The sequence below is a fragment of the Gymnogyps californianus genome, chromosome 3 (genome assembly GCF_018139145.2).
Source record: "Gymnogyps californianus isolate 813 chromosome 3, ASM1813914v2, whole genome shotgun sequence".
Taxonomy (NCBI): Eukaryota; Metazoa; Chordata; class Aves; order Accipitriformes; family Cathartidae; genus Gymnogyps; species Gymnogyps californianus.
Genome location: NC_059473.1, coordinates 41,826,462 through 41,843,358, shown reverse-complemented (window position 1 = coordinate 41,843,358; position 16,897 = coordinate 41,826,462). Strand labels below are relative to the sequence as shown.

Genomic DNA, 16,897 nt, shown 5'->3' with positions numbered 1-16,897 from the left:
CTCTCAGTCAAACAACAAAGCATCATACTCTAAATTCAGTGCAGTAGCACTGAAAATTGCTCGGTTTATGTTTACTTATACTGCACTCATGTAAGAGACAATGTATGCTCAGAATCTCTTAAGAACACTACAGATCCTTTTATTTCTAATATTTCAGATAGTATAACCCTGCTTGAAGTGATAACGTAGGTCACTAAGACAACAGTCCTATACAATGGTGGCTTGACTTGGGGTGAAACTGTTCAGCCTGTTTTTCCTGCTGTGATGCCTAATGAGGGCTGGATAGACAGAAATGCTGCTTACTATCATGGCTTTGTGTACATCACTGATTTTAACAAATCTGAGAATTTAATCTGTTCTTTAGTAAATCTCAATGCATTATGAGAATATATATTTGTTTTATAAAAAGTCAAAGAGAGGACTTTCTGCCTTCTGACATAAGTATCAACTGGGGAATTTAGGATGTGTGTGGCTGGGTATGGAACACTCATCTTCCCATGTCAGGATAGTTTTTATTTGGTTTATTTTATAATATGCTCCCATTACTTGCACATTCCAGTGATTTTTAGGCTTTTAAGTGCTTCCTGAGTGCAATCTCCCAGGCACCTCTTCTGCTTTCAGGACTTTTAATAATCCATTTAGCAATGTGTTGTTGCTTTCTTTGCTGTAGCAACAAATGACATTAATTTTGAAGAGAAATGTTTATCTTTAAATTCCCTGCAAAAAAAGTACTGACACAACACTGTTCACAGACTTCCATTGGCTTCACTGAACATGAGACTTGGGGAGGAACAAAGCTTTACACCTGCTTATGAGCTGACAAGTTGATGACACTTAGAGAAATAGCAGACAGTATGGTACAATGGCACTGCTGAAAAGCAACACCTAGAAATGTAGCACCTAAGTCTGGTAATCCTTTAAAACAGTAAATGTTCCTCCCGCCTCGCTACCCTCCACACAATGGTTTGGATTGTTTCCAAAAGTGAACTGTAAAGTTAAAGTGAAAATTGAGTTAATGATTGAAATAAAGTGGTGAAAAGCTCAGAATGGAGAGAGGTATGCAGTTTGAAAAAAAACCCAGCACAACACTTTTAACTGAAAGGCAAGAATATGCTGTTGGACTCCATCTTTCACTACTCTTTGGCCATTCATCCTTTGTTGGTTCCTTTACTGTTAGGTCTCTCTTCTCGCTGTGTGGCTTTCAGCATGCAGACTTGAATTGCTCATGGTAATACATTTCAGACTGTAGGTATACATTAGTTGCATCAGCAAAAAGTAAATACTTGGTGAGCAAAGGAAATGTGTATAGAAGCAGCTTACAGACTGTTAAACAGATTGGATCATTCTAGTTTAGTATCCTGTCTCTGACAAAATATCAGGGCCTGTAAATATGCAGTAATGGAAACTTAGCTGGCAGTTTAGTTATGTCAGAAAGTCTCTTCTGAAATATGGGTAATTGATCTTTCCCTGAAAGATGAAGCCTTTGTCCTTTTCTGAAAATATTTGCCAAATGACTGCAAGTCCTTAACCATATACACAATTGATTTTTGTCTGTAAGAGCATTATCTTTTCTTTTAAAGATGTTGCGCTGCTTGCTTAACAAAACTAATTTTATTTTATTGGTTTTAAATTAGTTTGCATTTAATGGTATTCAGTGCTAGTATGAACAAATGGTAATATAACTTTTAACAGACGGGTGTAATTCAGAGATCTAATATTCTGCAAAGTAAACTCATCTTTATGCAATTTATTCTACAGTTTATGTAGAGGACCTATTCTTAGATCTTACAGTAAGAGATAGAAGATATTAGTTTAAGGTGCAAATACAGTTACACAGCTAAGTAACGTTGATAACAATACAGCTAAGTAACACCCCGATAACAATATAGTTAAAATAACTGGGGTCTGATCATACCCAAAACTAATGCTATAGCATTAAATTCAGGATTAAAAAAAAACTGAGAGAAGAATCATGTAGCTAATAACATTAATGAAGAAAATACAGAAATTAAAATCTTTAAATGTGGCACATTGTTTTTACCTCCAGTTTATGCCCAGCAGGTGGTTTCACTGAGTAGTCCTCAAAAATTCAAGATGTTCCTCTTGAGCTGTTACAGCTAAGCAAAATGCTTGTGTGCATGTGATTAGCTCCAGTGCCTCTCCATTGTGCATCAGCTTCTTATTATGTTCAGTAGGTTTTTTCTTTCATCATATTGTCTACCTGAGCTGTTTAGTTAGATTGTTTCCTAAGATCTTCACAGTATAGTGTTTGTATTTGCAATGACTGTGACTTAAATGTGGATAACACTTCTGCTTTTACTCTCTTATGTTGATTTGCCACTACAGTTGTTGCTTTCTTCCTTGCTGTATTTTAAGATTTACTTTAAGGATTATTATATTATATTGCTGTTGTCATGTATATGCAAACAGAAAAGCAGAACATCAGGGATGTGGTCTAATTTGGTCACAATTGCATTAACTCATCTGGGAACTATCCAGTAATAACTTGTACAATATATGTCATTCCTTCTGTAATAACATCCAGCTGATAGAAGGCTGCCATCAGGCCCTCCACAGTACATGGCTTGCCTCAGCCTACTGCTGAAACCCTACTGTGCTTCTCGTATATGGAGATCAAGCGACTAGGAAAAAACGTGTTGCCTCTTTACTCTTCCTCCGTTTGTTTCTCGGCCTTGTTGCCTTGTTTCTTGTCTTCCTTAACAAGCTAGATTCAGAAACAGCTTTAGTGAGCCAGATCCCTTCTGCACTGTGTCTTAAATGAATGCATCTCATGGGATAACTTGCACTCACTTCTTTTCTCAACCTCTGCCTGAAAGATGGTTCTACCTTAATCAGTCTGTTGAGGAGGTGAAAGTTCCTTCTCCACCCCAAAGAAAACGACTAGGGCAATGGTCGCCCCAGACTAGAAACACCATGAAGCCTTCCTGTAATCCTTGGAAGGGATAGGAATAGCTCCTCCAGACATGAGAGAGTGTTCTTGGGCCAAAGGAGTATGGTTTATTTAGCTTTGCTTGGATGTGTGAATATCGATGATTCCCATATCCAGAGTGACATGGTTATTTATTACAATTTTTCCATCAATTCCAATGGCTGCCACCTTTTCATTTAAACTTGACCCTCATAGAAAATGCTACCCATTTTTCTCTACTCATCTAAACAAAGATACTGTTACTACTATGAAGAGAATGTATCGGGATAAGTTGGGAGTTCTATCATAAATGCCTAATGTTTGAAAAATGCATGTAAAGACCTTTTCAATCTGACACTTCATCAATCCAAATTCTGAAGTCTTTCAATTTACTTTCATGAGATTTTGTTGTAAATTACTTTAAGAATATGAAAGCCCCTGTCAACATTTCTGTCTTCTCCAAAGGCTGGATTTCTTCCATTCATAGTTGTGCTGGCTTTTGATGATATTAGGGAATCCTGTGTTCATGCATGTTAAGGAGAGAACTCCTGTACATTGAATTAAGTAAGAACGCTCTTCAGAGCAACCCCGAAGAGTTAAGATGAAACTGCATCACAAAACATTTAAAATGCTAGGAGGTTCTATGATACCCGAGTGTTTCAGAGCATTTTTATTCTATAATTTTCAAAGAATAGAAACTGAAACCTAAGTTTGACTTGAGCACCAAAACAGAAAGAGCACATGACAATACTCCCAATCAGACCTCTAGATTCATTTCACTTGTTATTTTTAGAATGTGTTTTTGTAAATGCACATGTATAAAATTTATTCTATGCTGGATTATATTCTTAGAGCGTGGGTTAATATTATATGTACATGAAATCTGGTAAAGCATCTGTGTGGTTTCTGTCTAGATATCTAAATAATCTGCTCTAGATTTAAGGCAAATTACTTCTTATTTTGTTAGATAACTCTGACCTTGACCCTGCATGAATTTCAGTTATAAAAGTGAGCCATACCATGGGAGCAGGCAGATTACAAGGCTGAGGTTGACATCAATAAATTGAAAAAACAGAATAAAACTTTTAACACAATATTTAGTACACGACGGTTACACTACCTCCATATGTAATTATAACCTCTTTCAGTAATAATGATTGCTCAGGCAGCCTCCATTGCACTAGACAGTGAAGATGAGGTGTGTTAATAGAAACATCTGGAGACAAGTTGGGCTTTAACATGAGGCATTGAGCTGTTTCTTACAGCACTGAGGCTGGCAGCTTGTGTGTCAGATCACTGCTGTTGAAACTCATTCTATCACTGTATTTTTTGTCTACTGGCACCTTATTATTTCTTCAAGTTCAACTGGCCACGGGTTATTTAATATGTTTGAAGCTCATATGTTAGTCTTTCTAAGAGAGAAAAATAGTTTTCTCTTGGATATGTTACTGGGCCTGACTTTCTAGTGCACACAATTACATGATGTTGTTTTACGCGTGCTCATATTGTACATGCCCAGTTTAGCACAGAGCTATCCATGTTTCTATGTAACAGCTTAGCTGGCATGCATGGGCATGATATCCACACTAACATAAAATTAAAAGCATTAAACTCTGAGAAAGAGAACCTACACGTTCTTGCAAAGTATGCAGATTACAGTGGGTTGCAGCTAACACCAATGCATCTAGGGAACTGTAAATACGTCAAGCCAAGTTTTTGAGAGAAAGTTTGAACCTGTTTAAAAGTGTCATTTTAAAATGACAGGAGAAAGCACATGCAAATTAAAAATGCGTTAGAAGAATCATGCTAAGATATGTTTGCTTTTTTCTCTGAGTGGCTTGTTAGAATACAATTGTCAGAGACAAAAAAGAAGCCAAGGTTAGCTCTGTTTATAATGTATTAATTCATATTTTAATCTGAAAAATATTCTTGAACAGACACATAACCTTTAAATATGCATAACAGACTTTGGGTTCACATAAACCCCAATTACTGAGTGAGCTGTGGCTGACAAATACTTTGTACATGATATAGTGAAAGTAGCAAAAATACCTCTAACCTACATTTCCTGACCTTTGATTTTCAAATGGCTGGAGGCTGACTCAGACTGTGCAGAATGGCTTTTTAAACACTGTATTTTCTTTGTCATCAGAAAAGTTCTGTCTGCCAAGATAGCTCCATCCTGCTTGTGACATAATTTAGCACCTAATCCTACGCCACCTTGGATAAAAGATGGCATTGTTACGTCAGCGGAGCATTTGCTTACTTCAGAGCAATGCAAAAAAAAACCCAAACCAAAACCAAACATATAGAGAGACCGGGTTGTAGCCTAGTGTTTTAGAGAAGAATGAGAATAAAAATAGGAAGAAAAAATAAATAATAAAACCAGAGAAGGAAAATCTTGAAGAATACTTTTAAGATGTAGTGTTAACTGTGATCCCTGATAACCTAATGTTTCCAGAAGACATAAGCAACGAGAAGTGATTTGGCAAATTTCTTCATCATGCCCAACTGATATACCTTAATCTGGACCTGATAAAATTAATTTCTAAAATAAACAGATTGTGAAAATCTCAGTGCTCAAATTCCCCTTCCAACAAAACTATAATTTAAATTAGTTATGGCCATATTATTTTGCTACTTTGCTACCCCTGTTACGAGAGACTTTGTTCCCGAAAGACAGGACTAAAGAAATACCCACCCATTGAATGATGTAAATATAAGGACCTGGAATAACAGTTCGAACTGAGGTTGAAATGGCAATCTGATATGTGAAGGTTTTACTCATTGCTAACTCCATGAGTTCATCAGTGCTCTAAAAATTTTAGTTTTCCTAAAACATTTAAGTGCAAGGTTATATTCGTAATACCTATTGAATTTAACAATCTATGTCACAGCATATGCTCTGCTTCAGTTACTGGGTCTGCTGCCTTCAGTGTACAGCATAAAGTATAAAATATGTAAGTAAATTGTTCATTTGTGTTACTAATCAATGTGTACAACTGATAATATTGACCATTGTTGATGAATATTAAAGCTGTAAAGCATTCCTAGTATGGGGGGGTTCAAAATTCTCATGAACAAGGCAGACTGGCCTGTCAAAACATAATTTCCTGTTCTTCACATTGGATGCTTTCTGTTGGGCTTTTGCTATGGGGAAAAAATGGTACCTCAAAGGTAGAGGGATTATTTTGTTGTTGTTGAAGCTGTTAATTTTCATCTAGTTGGAGCAATAAAATACTTTTCTGTTTAATATGAATTTATAGGAGGCAAGGGACTAGAGATGAGGGACATGTCTTAGGATTCAAAATATTGCAAATGTTTGGCAGGTTTTTTTTAGAGGAAAGGAAAAATCTCTTGAGACCTTTGTTTTCTAAGGAACAATATTACAAAATCCATAGTTACACAATATAAATTGGCAAATGAAAGAAGAGATTAATGATTCTGTCAGCTGACTTAAGCTGGCATATTATCTCAACTTTCTTTTTAATATAAGGATACTTTTCTTCCTTAAAAAAGGGGGAGAAAAAAAAAGGACCCCAAGAAATTTCTTACCAACATTTAGGTACTAGATATTTTGAATGAACCTACATTTATTTTTATATTTTCTCACTTCTAATTATGCAGGACATGGGACAGCACTGAGAGGCAATGATACTTTAAAAAAATTAAAAAAAGTGAAGAAAGTGATGTAAAGGTACAGTGCAGAGAGGACCCTCAAGAAAATATGTCAATAGAAAATGAGAGGCTTCTTAGGATGCTGTGCATATTAAGTTTCCTCACAGTCTTGTGCTATCTCAGTAACCAGGATCCTGGTTCTGTTTTGTTTTATATAATTTTGTGTGACTGTTGAACTGCTTGGTATTCTGTCGTAAGACTAACTCTTGTTAATGCTTTCAGATGTTGAGAAAACAGAGAAAATACATACAAAGCCTTTTCCTCTTTATAAAACAAAACAATTAATATGACAATTCATATGATTAGCTTTTCCAGGAAGCAAGTACTGTTACCTATATACTGTACTCATCTTCCCTATGTAGTCATCAATTCAGGATCAACACTCTGAACAGGCTTATATGCCTGCCAACTCAGTTTGGCTTTAAATATAACTCATGTCAGATTTAAAGTAGTAAGAGGCATATATAGCCTTTTCTCCCCTTGTTACCTTCTTTCTTTTGGTAGACTATGCTTAGTTATAAATTTTACTTGTGACTTTAATCAAACTAAAATGTACCTTAGCAGCTCCTGCCTGACTCAGAACTGCTTCTGAAACACAACTGCTTCACAAATCTAACACAGTACCACCACTAAGACTACCTGTTCTTAATCTCAAATGTACATAAATGATGCTTAACAATTTATAAAGCCAAACCCAAGTAGTCAAGAATATCCAGGTTCGAACATCAACCAAAATACATAATCTGTTAAACAGTACAGAATCTCTCTTGCAGAATTGTAGAAACATTTTTTCTGCTTTCAAATCCACATTGAAACAAATCTTTACTCTTGCAGGTGATTTAGTTTGCTGTATGGGGAAACCAGATGCATGTGTGTTTGTGCGTGTGTTCACCCTTCCTCAGAAAGGTCAGCCAGGGCATGTCTGTACCTATGGTTACTTTGCTATTGTTTTGGTCATGGAAGACTGATCAAATGATGCTGAGATGTCCATTGCTTAGTATTGTTGATTTGTCTCCTTACTGCTTTTTTTTTTTTTTTTTTTTTTTTTTTTTTTTTTAGCAAAAGAAGTATTTTTGGAGTTGCCAGCTGCTCTATCTCCTCTCCCTCTCCTTTTGCTTGACCTACTTCCATTCCTTCCTTCCCTCCAAATAGAAAAATCATTTACATAGTCTCATAGTTGTACATAAGGGAGGACACAGAAAAGTCCAGTGATTCATTCATCAAATTTCCACATTTGAGTAAGCAGTGAGTTCAGTCATCTCCGTCTGCAGTGATTTTTTGGAATTACACAAACACTTGAACCAAGGAAATTAGAAGATGAGAAAAGGAACTAACCATCTTTCTTGATCTTATTTCCTTCCTTACTTGTCAGGGATGAGCAACTCTTCCATTGTTTTGAGAGAGTTAATGTTATTTAATTCTCCTTCAGAGCCAGCATGAGGGATATGAAACCCAGTCTGAAATCTGTTTAAAGAATTCTGGCATTTGCCATGTCGGCATAAGACAGTGGTGTGAACATCACTGCCTTATTTTTAATCATGCTTGAAAAGTCAGGCTGTTTGAAGCAAAGCCAGTGACCTCCTTTACCTCTTTTAATCCCTGAAAATAACTCGCATGCCCTTCCTTCCCTCTTCCATGACTGCTATCTCTTCTTTAATGCACATTCTTTTCTTTTAAGACACTTGCTAAGAGTATGGAAAAGTAAGAACCTTTTCACTTGAGAAATGGACTCTAAACAAGCTTTGCAATACCTGTTTGGTAATATACGTTCCGTTTTACAGATAGGTGAAATGAAATCCAGAGAGGTCAGATGAGTTTCCTAAGGTTTTATGATGCAGAAATTAATTTGGGTACAGGAACAAAAGCCTTCTGAACTCTAGTCCATTATTTGATTCAAAATGTCTGTGTGCCTGCACATATAGTCAGGAACAGTATCAATGGTATTTGCAGATGTTTTGTTTCAAAATCTGCTGAAGGATCAACAAGAAAATTTGAATGGGCTGCCCCACTGAAAAGCACCAGAGAAAAGGTATTTGCTGCCTGGCTGAAGTCTGAAAGCATAATATCTAGTCTTGGGGTTATGGAGATGTCATCCAAATTTCTCTTTGTATTTAAAATGCATGTCCCCTCCTGGAATCAGCTTTGAGATATGTCTAGTTTGACACAGGTAAACATTTCCAAATCAGATATTTAAAGAGCGTGGTAATATAGAGGATTTATTGCTGTGCATGTTTTATTATTTGATGCATTTGGATTCACTTTATTTGCTTTGTCTTTCCTGTGTGAATTATGCCACTTTGTTTGTACTACAAAAATGACAGCATCAAATGTATAGCAAGCAGGTTGCCATATGCCTTCTAAATGTACTCTGAGAGTTAACTGCTAAATAAGGGTAGACCTCTGTGGTTGGAAAAAATATAGTGACTGTCTTGACTGTTTGATCTGCATATATAGAAAAAATATTTGATTCATGGAGGTTTGTGCCTTGAAGTCTTACTGTGTTGCAGCTGATGTCTTGTGCATTGTTACCAGGCATTAGAAAGGTATGATGTATTAACAATGACAACCTGCTACGCTGCTGCTGTTTCACATTTCACAAACAGCTTATTTCCCTTACCTCCCAAAGTAACTGCCAGGGAGGCAAGCAACCTGGTTGAGCATTTCTCTTCTCTATATAAACCTAGAAATTAAGTTATAGCTGTTAGACAGAGCTGTATGCATGTGTAAGGTTTTATTGGTTATACAAGTGGTCCTCAGGGAGATTTTCAGTCACCAGAGAAAAAAAACATTGGCTAGCTCCTCCTACTCCCAGAGGATAGTTGGAATAATTGAAGAGTAATGGAAACCTTTGCATCTCCAATAAATGTTAGTGCTGTTTATCAATTTTTTTTGAGCATTCTCCTGTACAGTATGAATTTCACTTTATCTTGGCTTCCTGTTTCTTGGCATGTTTTCCTGTGAGGGAATTCTAGCTCGTTACCTCAAATTTAAAAGCATTGCTTAGGATGGCCATTCACTGGCAAATTCTGTTCACATTATTGTCATTTGCAGAATGATTTGAAGACATGTTTCTCAGAACAAGGCTTCTTATTTGAACTTCTGATCTTTCTATGTTCTGTAAATCATTAATTGCCTTCATTCAAAGAGCTTCCTTAAAAATAAGCCATTGACTCAGCTGGTGCCTCCAGATTTCTCTCTTGTCCTGTATTCCTCATGTTCCTTCAAAAATGTTGCCAGTTCATTCTGAAAAATCAAATGAGCCTTTTATATGACTTTGCCACTAGCCAGCTCCAGAGCTGTAAGTCTGGGGGAAGGGGCTGGGAGGAAAACCAAAAGATCTCCCTGATGTTTGCAGTCTTGCAAAAAGTTAAAAATATGTGAAAGTAGGCAAAAACTTTAAAATATAGTACAGCTGACTGACAAATGTCAGGGATATTCTTTTTGAGTGATTTTGTAGGACCACAGGATAGATGATAGATATTTTCCCCAGTATCAAACGGTGGGAAAAATGTAAATAGGTAAGTAAAAGGGAGTATTTTAGTTTAATCAGTAGTATCACTCATCTATAAATAATTTGAAAAAACACAACAAAACCCAGCCACAAAAAAGACATTCTATTTATTAACCAAGTGCTGACTTAAAGAACAGAGTGCCATGGTAGGCTGAGAGAGCTGAAGAATTGGTACACTCAGGTAAGGTGGCATTTGAGTATCAATGCTGCATCTTTGTTGCTCAACAGCTTAATTTTTCTTCAGCAGGTGGAAAAATGAATTACAAATTGAGAGAAAAAGTGTGTAGAATTTGATTGGTAAACTGATGTTAAATTTTTAAGCTGTAGGCTTTTTTTTTTTCAGAAATAGGATAATTTATGTAGACATTTACTTTTCCTGTTGGGGAAAACAAATGGAGTATTGACTTCTGAGAACTAGGACAAACAGTTTCACAGAGACTATGTGAGACTGACCCTTCTGCATGGTTGAATCTTTGTATATTATTGTCACTATTAAATACTTTAAATTATAACAACTATCAAAGCACTCTATCTCCAGTTACAATAGTCCATGAATGAAGATGCAACTTCTGTGACTGAAATGACATTTCCATCCATTTAACTGGAATTGCATTTTTTTCCATAATTAAAGTGATTATAACTGTGATGTGTGTTTCATAGAAAATTATCATAGGAGTCGATGAGTAGTAATAGATCAGTGAGAAAAGCATCTACAATTATATTTCAAGAGAAAGCTTTCCATAGAATTTTTCATAAAATAACCAATTCTCCAGAGGCGTCCCTGTTGAGCTTCAGATGAGAAAAGTGTTCTTAAAAGCTCCAGAGTTTACAAAACATTAAGTCAAAAAATAAAATGGAATAATAGTTAATCAAGCAATTCATTTTTGAAAGAATTCTTCCGTAGCTTCCATAGCTATAACATTCCTACATATTTTAAAATTTGAAATAAAATAGAAGCAATTCAAACTTGGAAATTTGTTAAATTTAATTGCAGTCCCAGTCCTCACTCAGTGTTGGAAATATGACCTTTGCATTTCAGCAGCAGTTCTTACTTGAGGTGTAGCTTTTGTGTTTAATATGCTACTTTACTTTTGCTGTGCTCAGAAGGGGTTGTCGGATCGTTCTGGTAGAGTCATGACGGGCACCTGTTTTCTAGCACAGTTGCTCCTCGCCCAGTTTTCTGTTGCTCATTTCTTGTTTAGTACACAGCAGGCTTGAGTTTTAACATTTCTATGTAGGCTTCACCCTAAGCTATCTACCCTATTGTGTCGTAGTATAGATCTAACAGAACTTGAAGAACTTTGTTTACAGTCCTTTATAGGCTTTGACTCTATGTTTTGAAAACAGCTTTAAACACAACAGAAAAAGCAGTATATGGGCAGGTGTGGATGTCTGGATTTGCAGGGCTGTGGACAGTGCGTTCATTTTAGCTTTTGAAATGGAAAATACTTTGGTCAAAAACAGAACCTATGATAAATGCCAGATCCCAACTTTGCTGAAGAATCATCTTATATTGTGTATCTATCTGTATACAAAGAGCTCAGAACTGTTATGTTTTTATATTCTTTTATTTTAGATCTGCTACCAAGAATAATTAAATACTATTGTCAGTGTTAAGCAAGAAAAAAAAAATTGCATCAGTGGGTACTGAAACCTTTGCCATTTTTGCTTTCTTTGACAGCTTTTTGGAAACTGCAGCCTATTTCTGTATGAAACCAAAAATGGGAGAGAAAGAGGTGTCCCCACATTCTTTCTTCAGTATTTGGCATGAATTCAGTTCTGACTTCAAAGACTTCTGGAAGAAGGAAAACAAACTTATTCTTCAAGAAAGGTACATATGTTTGTTTGTTCAAAAGCTTTTCTCAGAGAATGTTATTGGGAGCAATCGCACAGAAACCAGTCTGCCTCACTTCATTAGCACACAACCTATTGAACGCCTTTTGGAGTTTTCTCATTCTTTTTTTTTTTTTTTTTTAAAGCAGATTTCCAACCCCCCAAAATCATCATAATTTTTGAATAGGACATTAATATCAATTTGTGCTAAAGTTTTTTGGGTCCATTACCTGAACAACATTTTTGGCAGAGCACATAACTGCCATGCCACTATGAATGCAAGGAATGGGAGACTTGTTTCAGGTCTGAAAGTTGAGTAAATATTTTTCATTAGCATATTTAGTGAAAACAAGTCAAGGCATCAAGACATGACATATTGTAAATACTTGTCCAATGAAGTTGGGAAAAAGGAAGGGAAGCAGGAAGACAGAAGGAAAATGCCAATTGACCCTGCGTTACGAAAAGACTCAGACTGAACCATGTTGCAAATCACAGCCCATGGACATGAGCACATGTAGTATATATCATATAAAGAAATGAGACAGTAGTTTTGAAAAATTAGCCATACTCTCTGGTCCATGTATTGGAAGAGCTGTGAAGTTTACTTTCATCTGCATGCAGATATTGCATTGTGGTCACCCTTTGTTTATAAAAATTATGCCAAGAATTAATCAGTTGTTTAAAAAGTAATAAATGCCTTACAAGGACAAATTAAACAAATACAAACATGAAAACTGTAAACACTGTTGTATAATCCTACATCTGTTAGCAACTTGAGTGACCTTGGTATACAGATAATGAAGCTACTTCTGAGTCTTAACATCAACAGGATTGAAGCTTTATGTTCGTTAAATGATTGATATCAGTCTATTTTTTGGTAAATTGACAAGAACAGGCCTCTTTTTCAAGAGTACTCACCCCATGTATTTGTCACAGACGTCAGATTACTGGTTTAGGAAGTTATTGAAAACTTTCCTTAGGCACCAATATGATCAATGTCGTGTATACCATATATGTTTAGTGTAAGTGGATACATTTTGGAATGAGCAGTTTCACAGTTAAGAAAACTGGATTCTGCTCCAATTGCAAGAATGTGGTGCAAATGTTAGCACAGTACAGCAGCTCTCCAGGGATCTATTTCATTTTACTGACTGTCTGACTTAATTTTATGTAATTAAGTATATCTCTTTGGAATTGACTTGACAGTTAAATACTATCTTTGGTTTCCTATGCAGAGATTTAGCTGCCAACTTAATACAGGTTAATTTACTCTTGTATTTTTTACAGAACAGGATTTAAGAAAAATGTCCTTTCATTTCCAAAATACTAGGCTATTTTTCTAAAACCAACCAAACAAAAATCCTCCAGAGGGTTCTTGCTACAAAATATTTTTCTTTAAAAAACATTAACTAAATAAGCACAAAACCTCTTCCTCCTATTTTTCTTACAGATCTAAAGCTTAAGAGAAGAATGGGATTGCGATACAATAATTTAATTCTCTTTCAGTTCAATGTATGTGTATGCTAAGAGGACGTGTTGAAGCAGCAGAGAAAAAAAGTGGCTGCCAGCTGGTCCCTTCTAGGGCAAGGGTGTTTTTAGCCTGAAAGGAACTGAACATGTATAACCTACAAAATGGCTCTAGGTGCAGGATGTGACAGGGAAGGGAAAGGACAGTGAGAAAGGGCCTGCAGCGGGAAAGGAAACTGGGAGATCCCTAGGAATAACAGCAAAGAGACCCAAACCCAGACTCAGAGCTGATGGGATGAAGGAGACTTTCCCAGGGGGACAGACAGGACTGTGTAACTGCAGCCCAGGAAGTCATTGAGATTAAGACTGAAAATGATCCAGCCTGAAAATCACAGATAGATTTTTGGTTTGAATTTTAATTTTTACTGACTAAGTTTAAATCTTCCTCTCTATAGATTTTGTTTGTTCAGCTGAGGCAGGGTTTAGACTTTGGAAACCTTTGATGTCTTGGTTTGTGCTCACCTCTCAGAAAAGTTTTGCACGGTGCTGTTTCAGGTCTGGCAAAGTCAAGATCTCTTCATTGCCTTTTAGGAATTAAAATATTTTGGCCAAATTGGCAAAGTAAGAGTAACAATTTTCCAAGTAAGAAAAACTATTTTCCTGAAAACGAAGAATCTTCTTTGGTAAAACAACTGTCTTATCAAAGCCTTTATGCGGAAAATATTTTGCCTCCGATCATTGTTCAACCTGATATCTGAAGTTGTCCTTTAGACTTTTTTTCTTGATTTTGCATTTCCACTGTTCTTAGTGAAAGACAAGATGCTGTGATGTGAAGGTGTCTTGGTATTGAGAAGTCAAAGGAGAAAGATCTTGATGGAAAAATAAGTGTTGCCAAAAGGTGTAAGAATGTACAACATGATGGTTTTCAAAATCTCAGCCTAGATCGACAGATCGATAGGTGACAGAAATCTGAAATCTGCCTATTGCCACCGAAATAAAAATTATTATTTCAAGAAACTAGATTTTCCTCTTTAGTTGATGTTCTTGAAAGTTTTTCTGCTGCTAAAGTTGGAGAGCAGGCTAGAACATTAATGGCCAAAGTAACTTTCTGTAGTTTTTCATTGGCGGCAAAATCAAGTGACAGATATGGTAAGACTTTTCTTTTTAAAATATTGCACTGTGCCACCTTTGGTGAATTATTTACCAGGTTGCTACCTCATGAAGCATACTTTAATTATTATAATTATTTATAAAATGTTTAACTTCATTTCCTTTTCTTTTTTAGTTTGATCATCTATCTTTCTCACCCACTGGTTGGTTTTGGTTTTTTTTTACCTCTTCTCCCTCCACTTTAGTCTTTAGTTCAATAAACTTTTATGCTGTGGGCAATGTTTCTAGAATATTTTATATCCCAGTCTCCATATGGACTGTTAATAGAGGCTGTACCTTATTTAGTCTCTGCAAATATGAGTCACATGGTTTTACAATAATTTACACAAAGGCTTTTCATAGATGGTATTTCCTAAGGTGGTACTACTTTTTGTTACTGATAGATTAAAAGTGTATGTTTCAAAGAAAGCAGTCAGCCAGTTCTTATTTTAAACACTTTTCACTTAGCATTTCACCTTGTATATTGGTTTGCCAGGCATTTATATGCAAAAGAGAAACATTGAAGTGTCAGACTTTGTATTTCCTTACAAGAAGATGAAGAAAAAAAAAAAAGGAAGAAAAATGGTGCAAGGTTAAAAACAAATTAATTTTTCTGAAGTTTTCTACTGCTTTCACTCCGTTTTCTCACTTGAAATAAAGCAGAACTGGAAAATACCAGCTGTAGAGAAAATTATGCATGATAAACTGTTAAATACAGTAGCAATAAAAAGAAAAATGCACCTGAAAATTACAGTGAAAGCATAGGTCTGCCAAAAGGTTTTCTGAACAGTACTATTTTTTTGTGGTCACACTGCAGTCAAGGCTAACTGGAGCATTCCAATAGAAATTGTTATCTGGGTTATTTATAAAGTTCTTAAAAATATTTTGTGGAGGTTGAAATTTCTGATGCTATATCTATCCTAAAGATGTATCCTTTTAAGTGAAAATTTTCAAAGTAATATAACTTCTTTCTGATTAAGCAACTTTAAAAAAAGAAAACAAAAGGAAAACCACAACCAAACTTAATGGGGCACGTTTTGAGTTTTTAAATGTTGTTGTTATCATTGTCCTTTCATTACATATTTAATGTGTCACTGGTAGTCTATGCTTTGCATTCGTATTTTGAAAATTCTTGAAAGGTATCTGTCAGTATAGCTTGCACTTCACATGTGATCAGAAAGAAAGCCAAGAAGATCTGACATATTGTCCCTAATACTTTTTCAATGTTGTTTGAAAAAAAAATACGATTTTGAACCTTGCAAGCTTCCTGTTCATCATCCTCATTACCTATACATGTATTTCAGTTGCTGCATACCCTGAGATGCATGTTGCTCTCTGAATACATATTGTCAGATAATGCACAGCTGCAGTGGCAGCTATGCAAAAGTCTCACCCTCTTAGGAAAACTCGTAGGGGATCACACCACCAATCTTCAAATGCTTTTTTTTCTCCTGTAGTGAGAGCAAGTGTCTCATACAAACTGACTTATAAATATATTAACTCTTTTCTCATTAATCTCTGCCTTTATTTCACCCCCACCATGGTTTCTTTATATTTCTGAGATAGAGATATTCTATGTTAAGTGCACTATTCCAGTCTAGCACTTCTGTGAGAGCAAGAAGTATTTTAATTTTTCTTAACATCCAGCAAAAGCCTACAGAACTGTTGCCCAGACCCTACTGCTTTCCTAGGAACCAGGAAAAGATAGCCTGTCCTAGGAATGAAAAGATAAAAGAGCTCATGAGGCAACACCTAATATAACCCTACAGAGGGAAGTCTTGAAAAGTTATGATCAATTTAAAAAAAAAAAAAAAAAAAAAAAAAAAGAAAAGGGAAAAAAAAAACCTAAGCAACTGCTTGGTATGGCAATCAAATACGGAATTTGCGAATCCTTGGTAGCTAAAAATACAATTATTTGTCAGAAAAGCTCATATTGGTGTGGACAGCAATGATCCATCTTTAGGACTACAACTTCATCTTTTCTTTACAGCCATGAAATACATCCTGGCTCATTACAGTAAAAAAAAGCAGTCAGTCCTTTAAGAACTTTCATGTTCTTAAGGTTAATATCCATATCATTAGGCCTTAGATGCCAGTTCAGATCTTACTAGAAACAGGTCAATAATAAGGCAGAAACATGTTTGCAGGGCCACAGTTCCACCTTCCCTTTCTCTGGGTACAAGTGAGGTACTGACACTCGTTTGTCCACTCCAGCTCTGGACACGTTTCCATTTCTTCAGATTGTTTGCTGTTCCAGAGGGCCTGTGCAACCTTGCAAAGATTTACTTAAACAGGGGAAAGTAAGTTGTATTTCTTGGGGTGGGGGGAAG

At 35.9% G+C, this 16,897-nt stretch overlaps 1 protein-coding gene across 1 annotated transcript in view; it reads left to right on the top strand.

Moving 5' to 3' along the window:
- Window positions 1–16,897, top strand: part of FMN2 (formin 2) — a 162,700-nt gene that overhangs the window by 132,157 nt on the left and 13,646 nt on the right. The window contains exon 17 of the mRNA XM_050893860.1: window positions 11,800–11,949. Within this exon, the coding sequence (XP_050749817.1) occupies window positions 11,800–11,949 (150 nt within the window). The remainder of the gene's footprint in view (window positions 1–11,799; window positions 11,950–16,897) is intronic.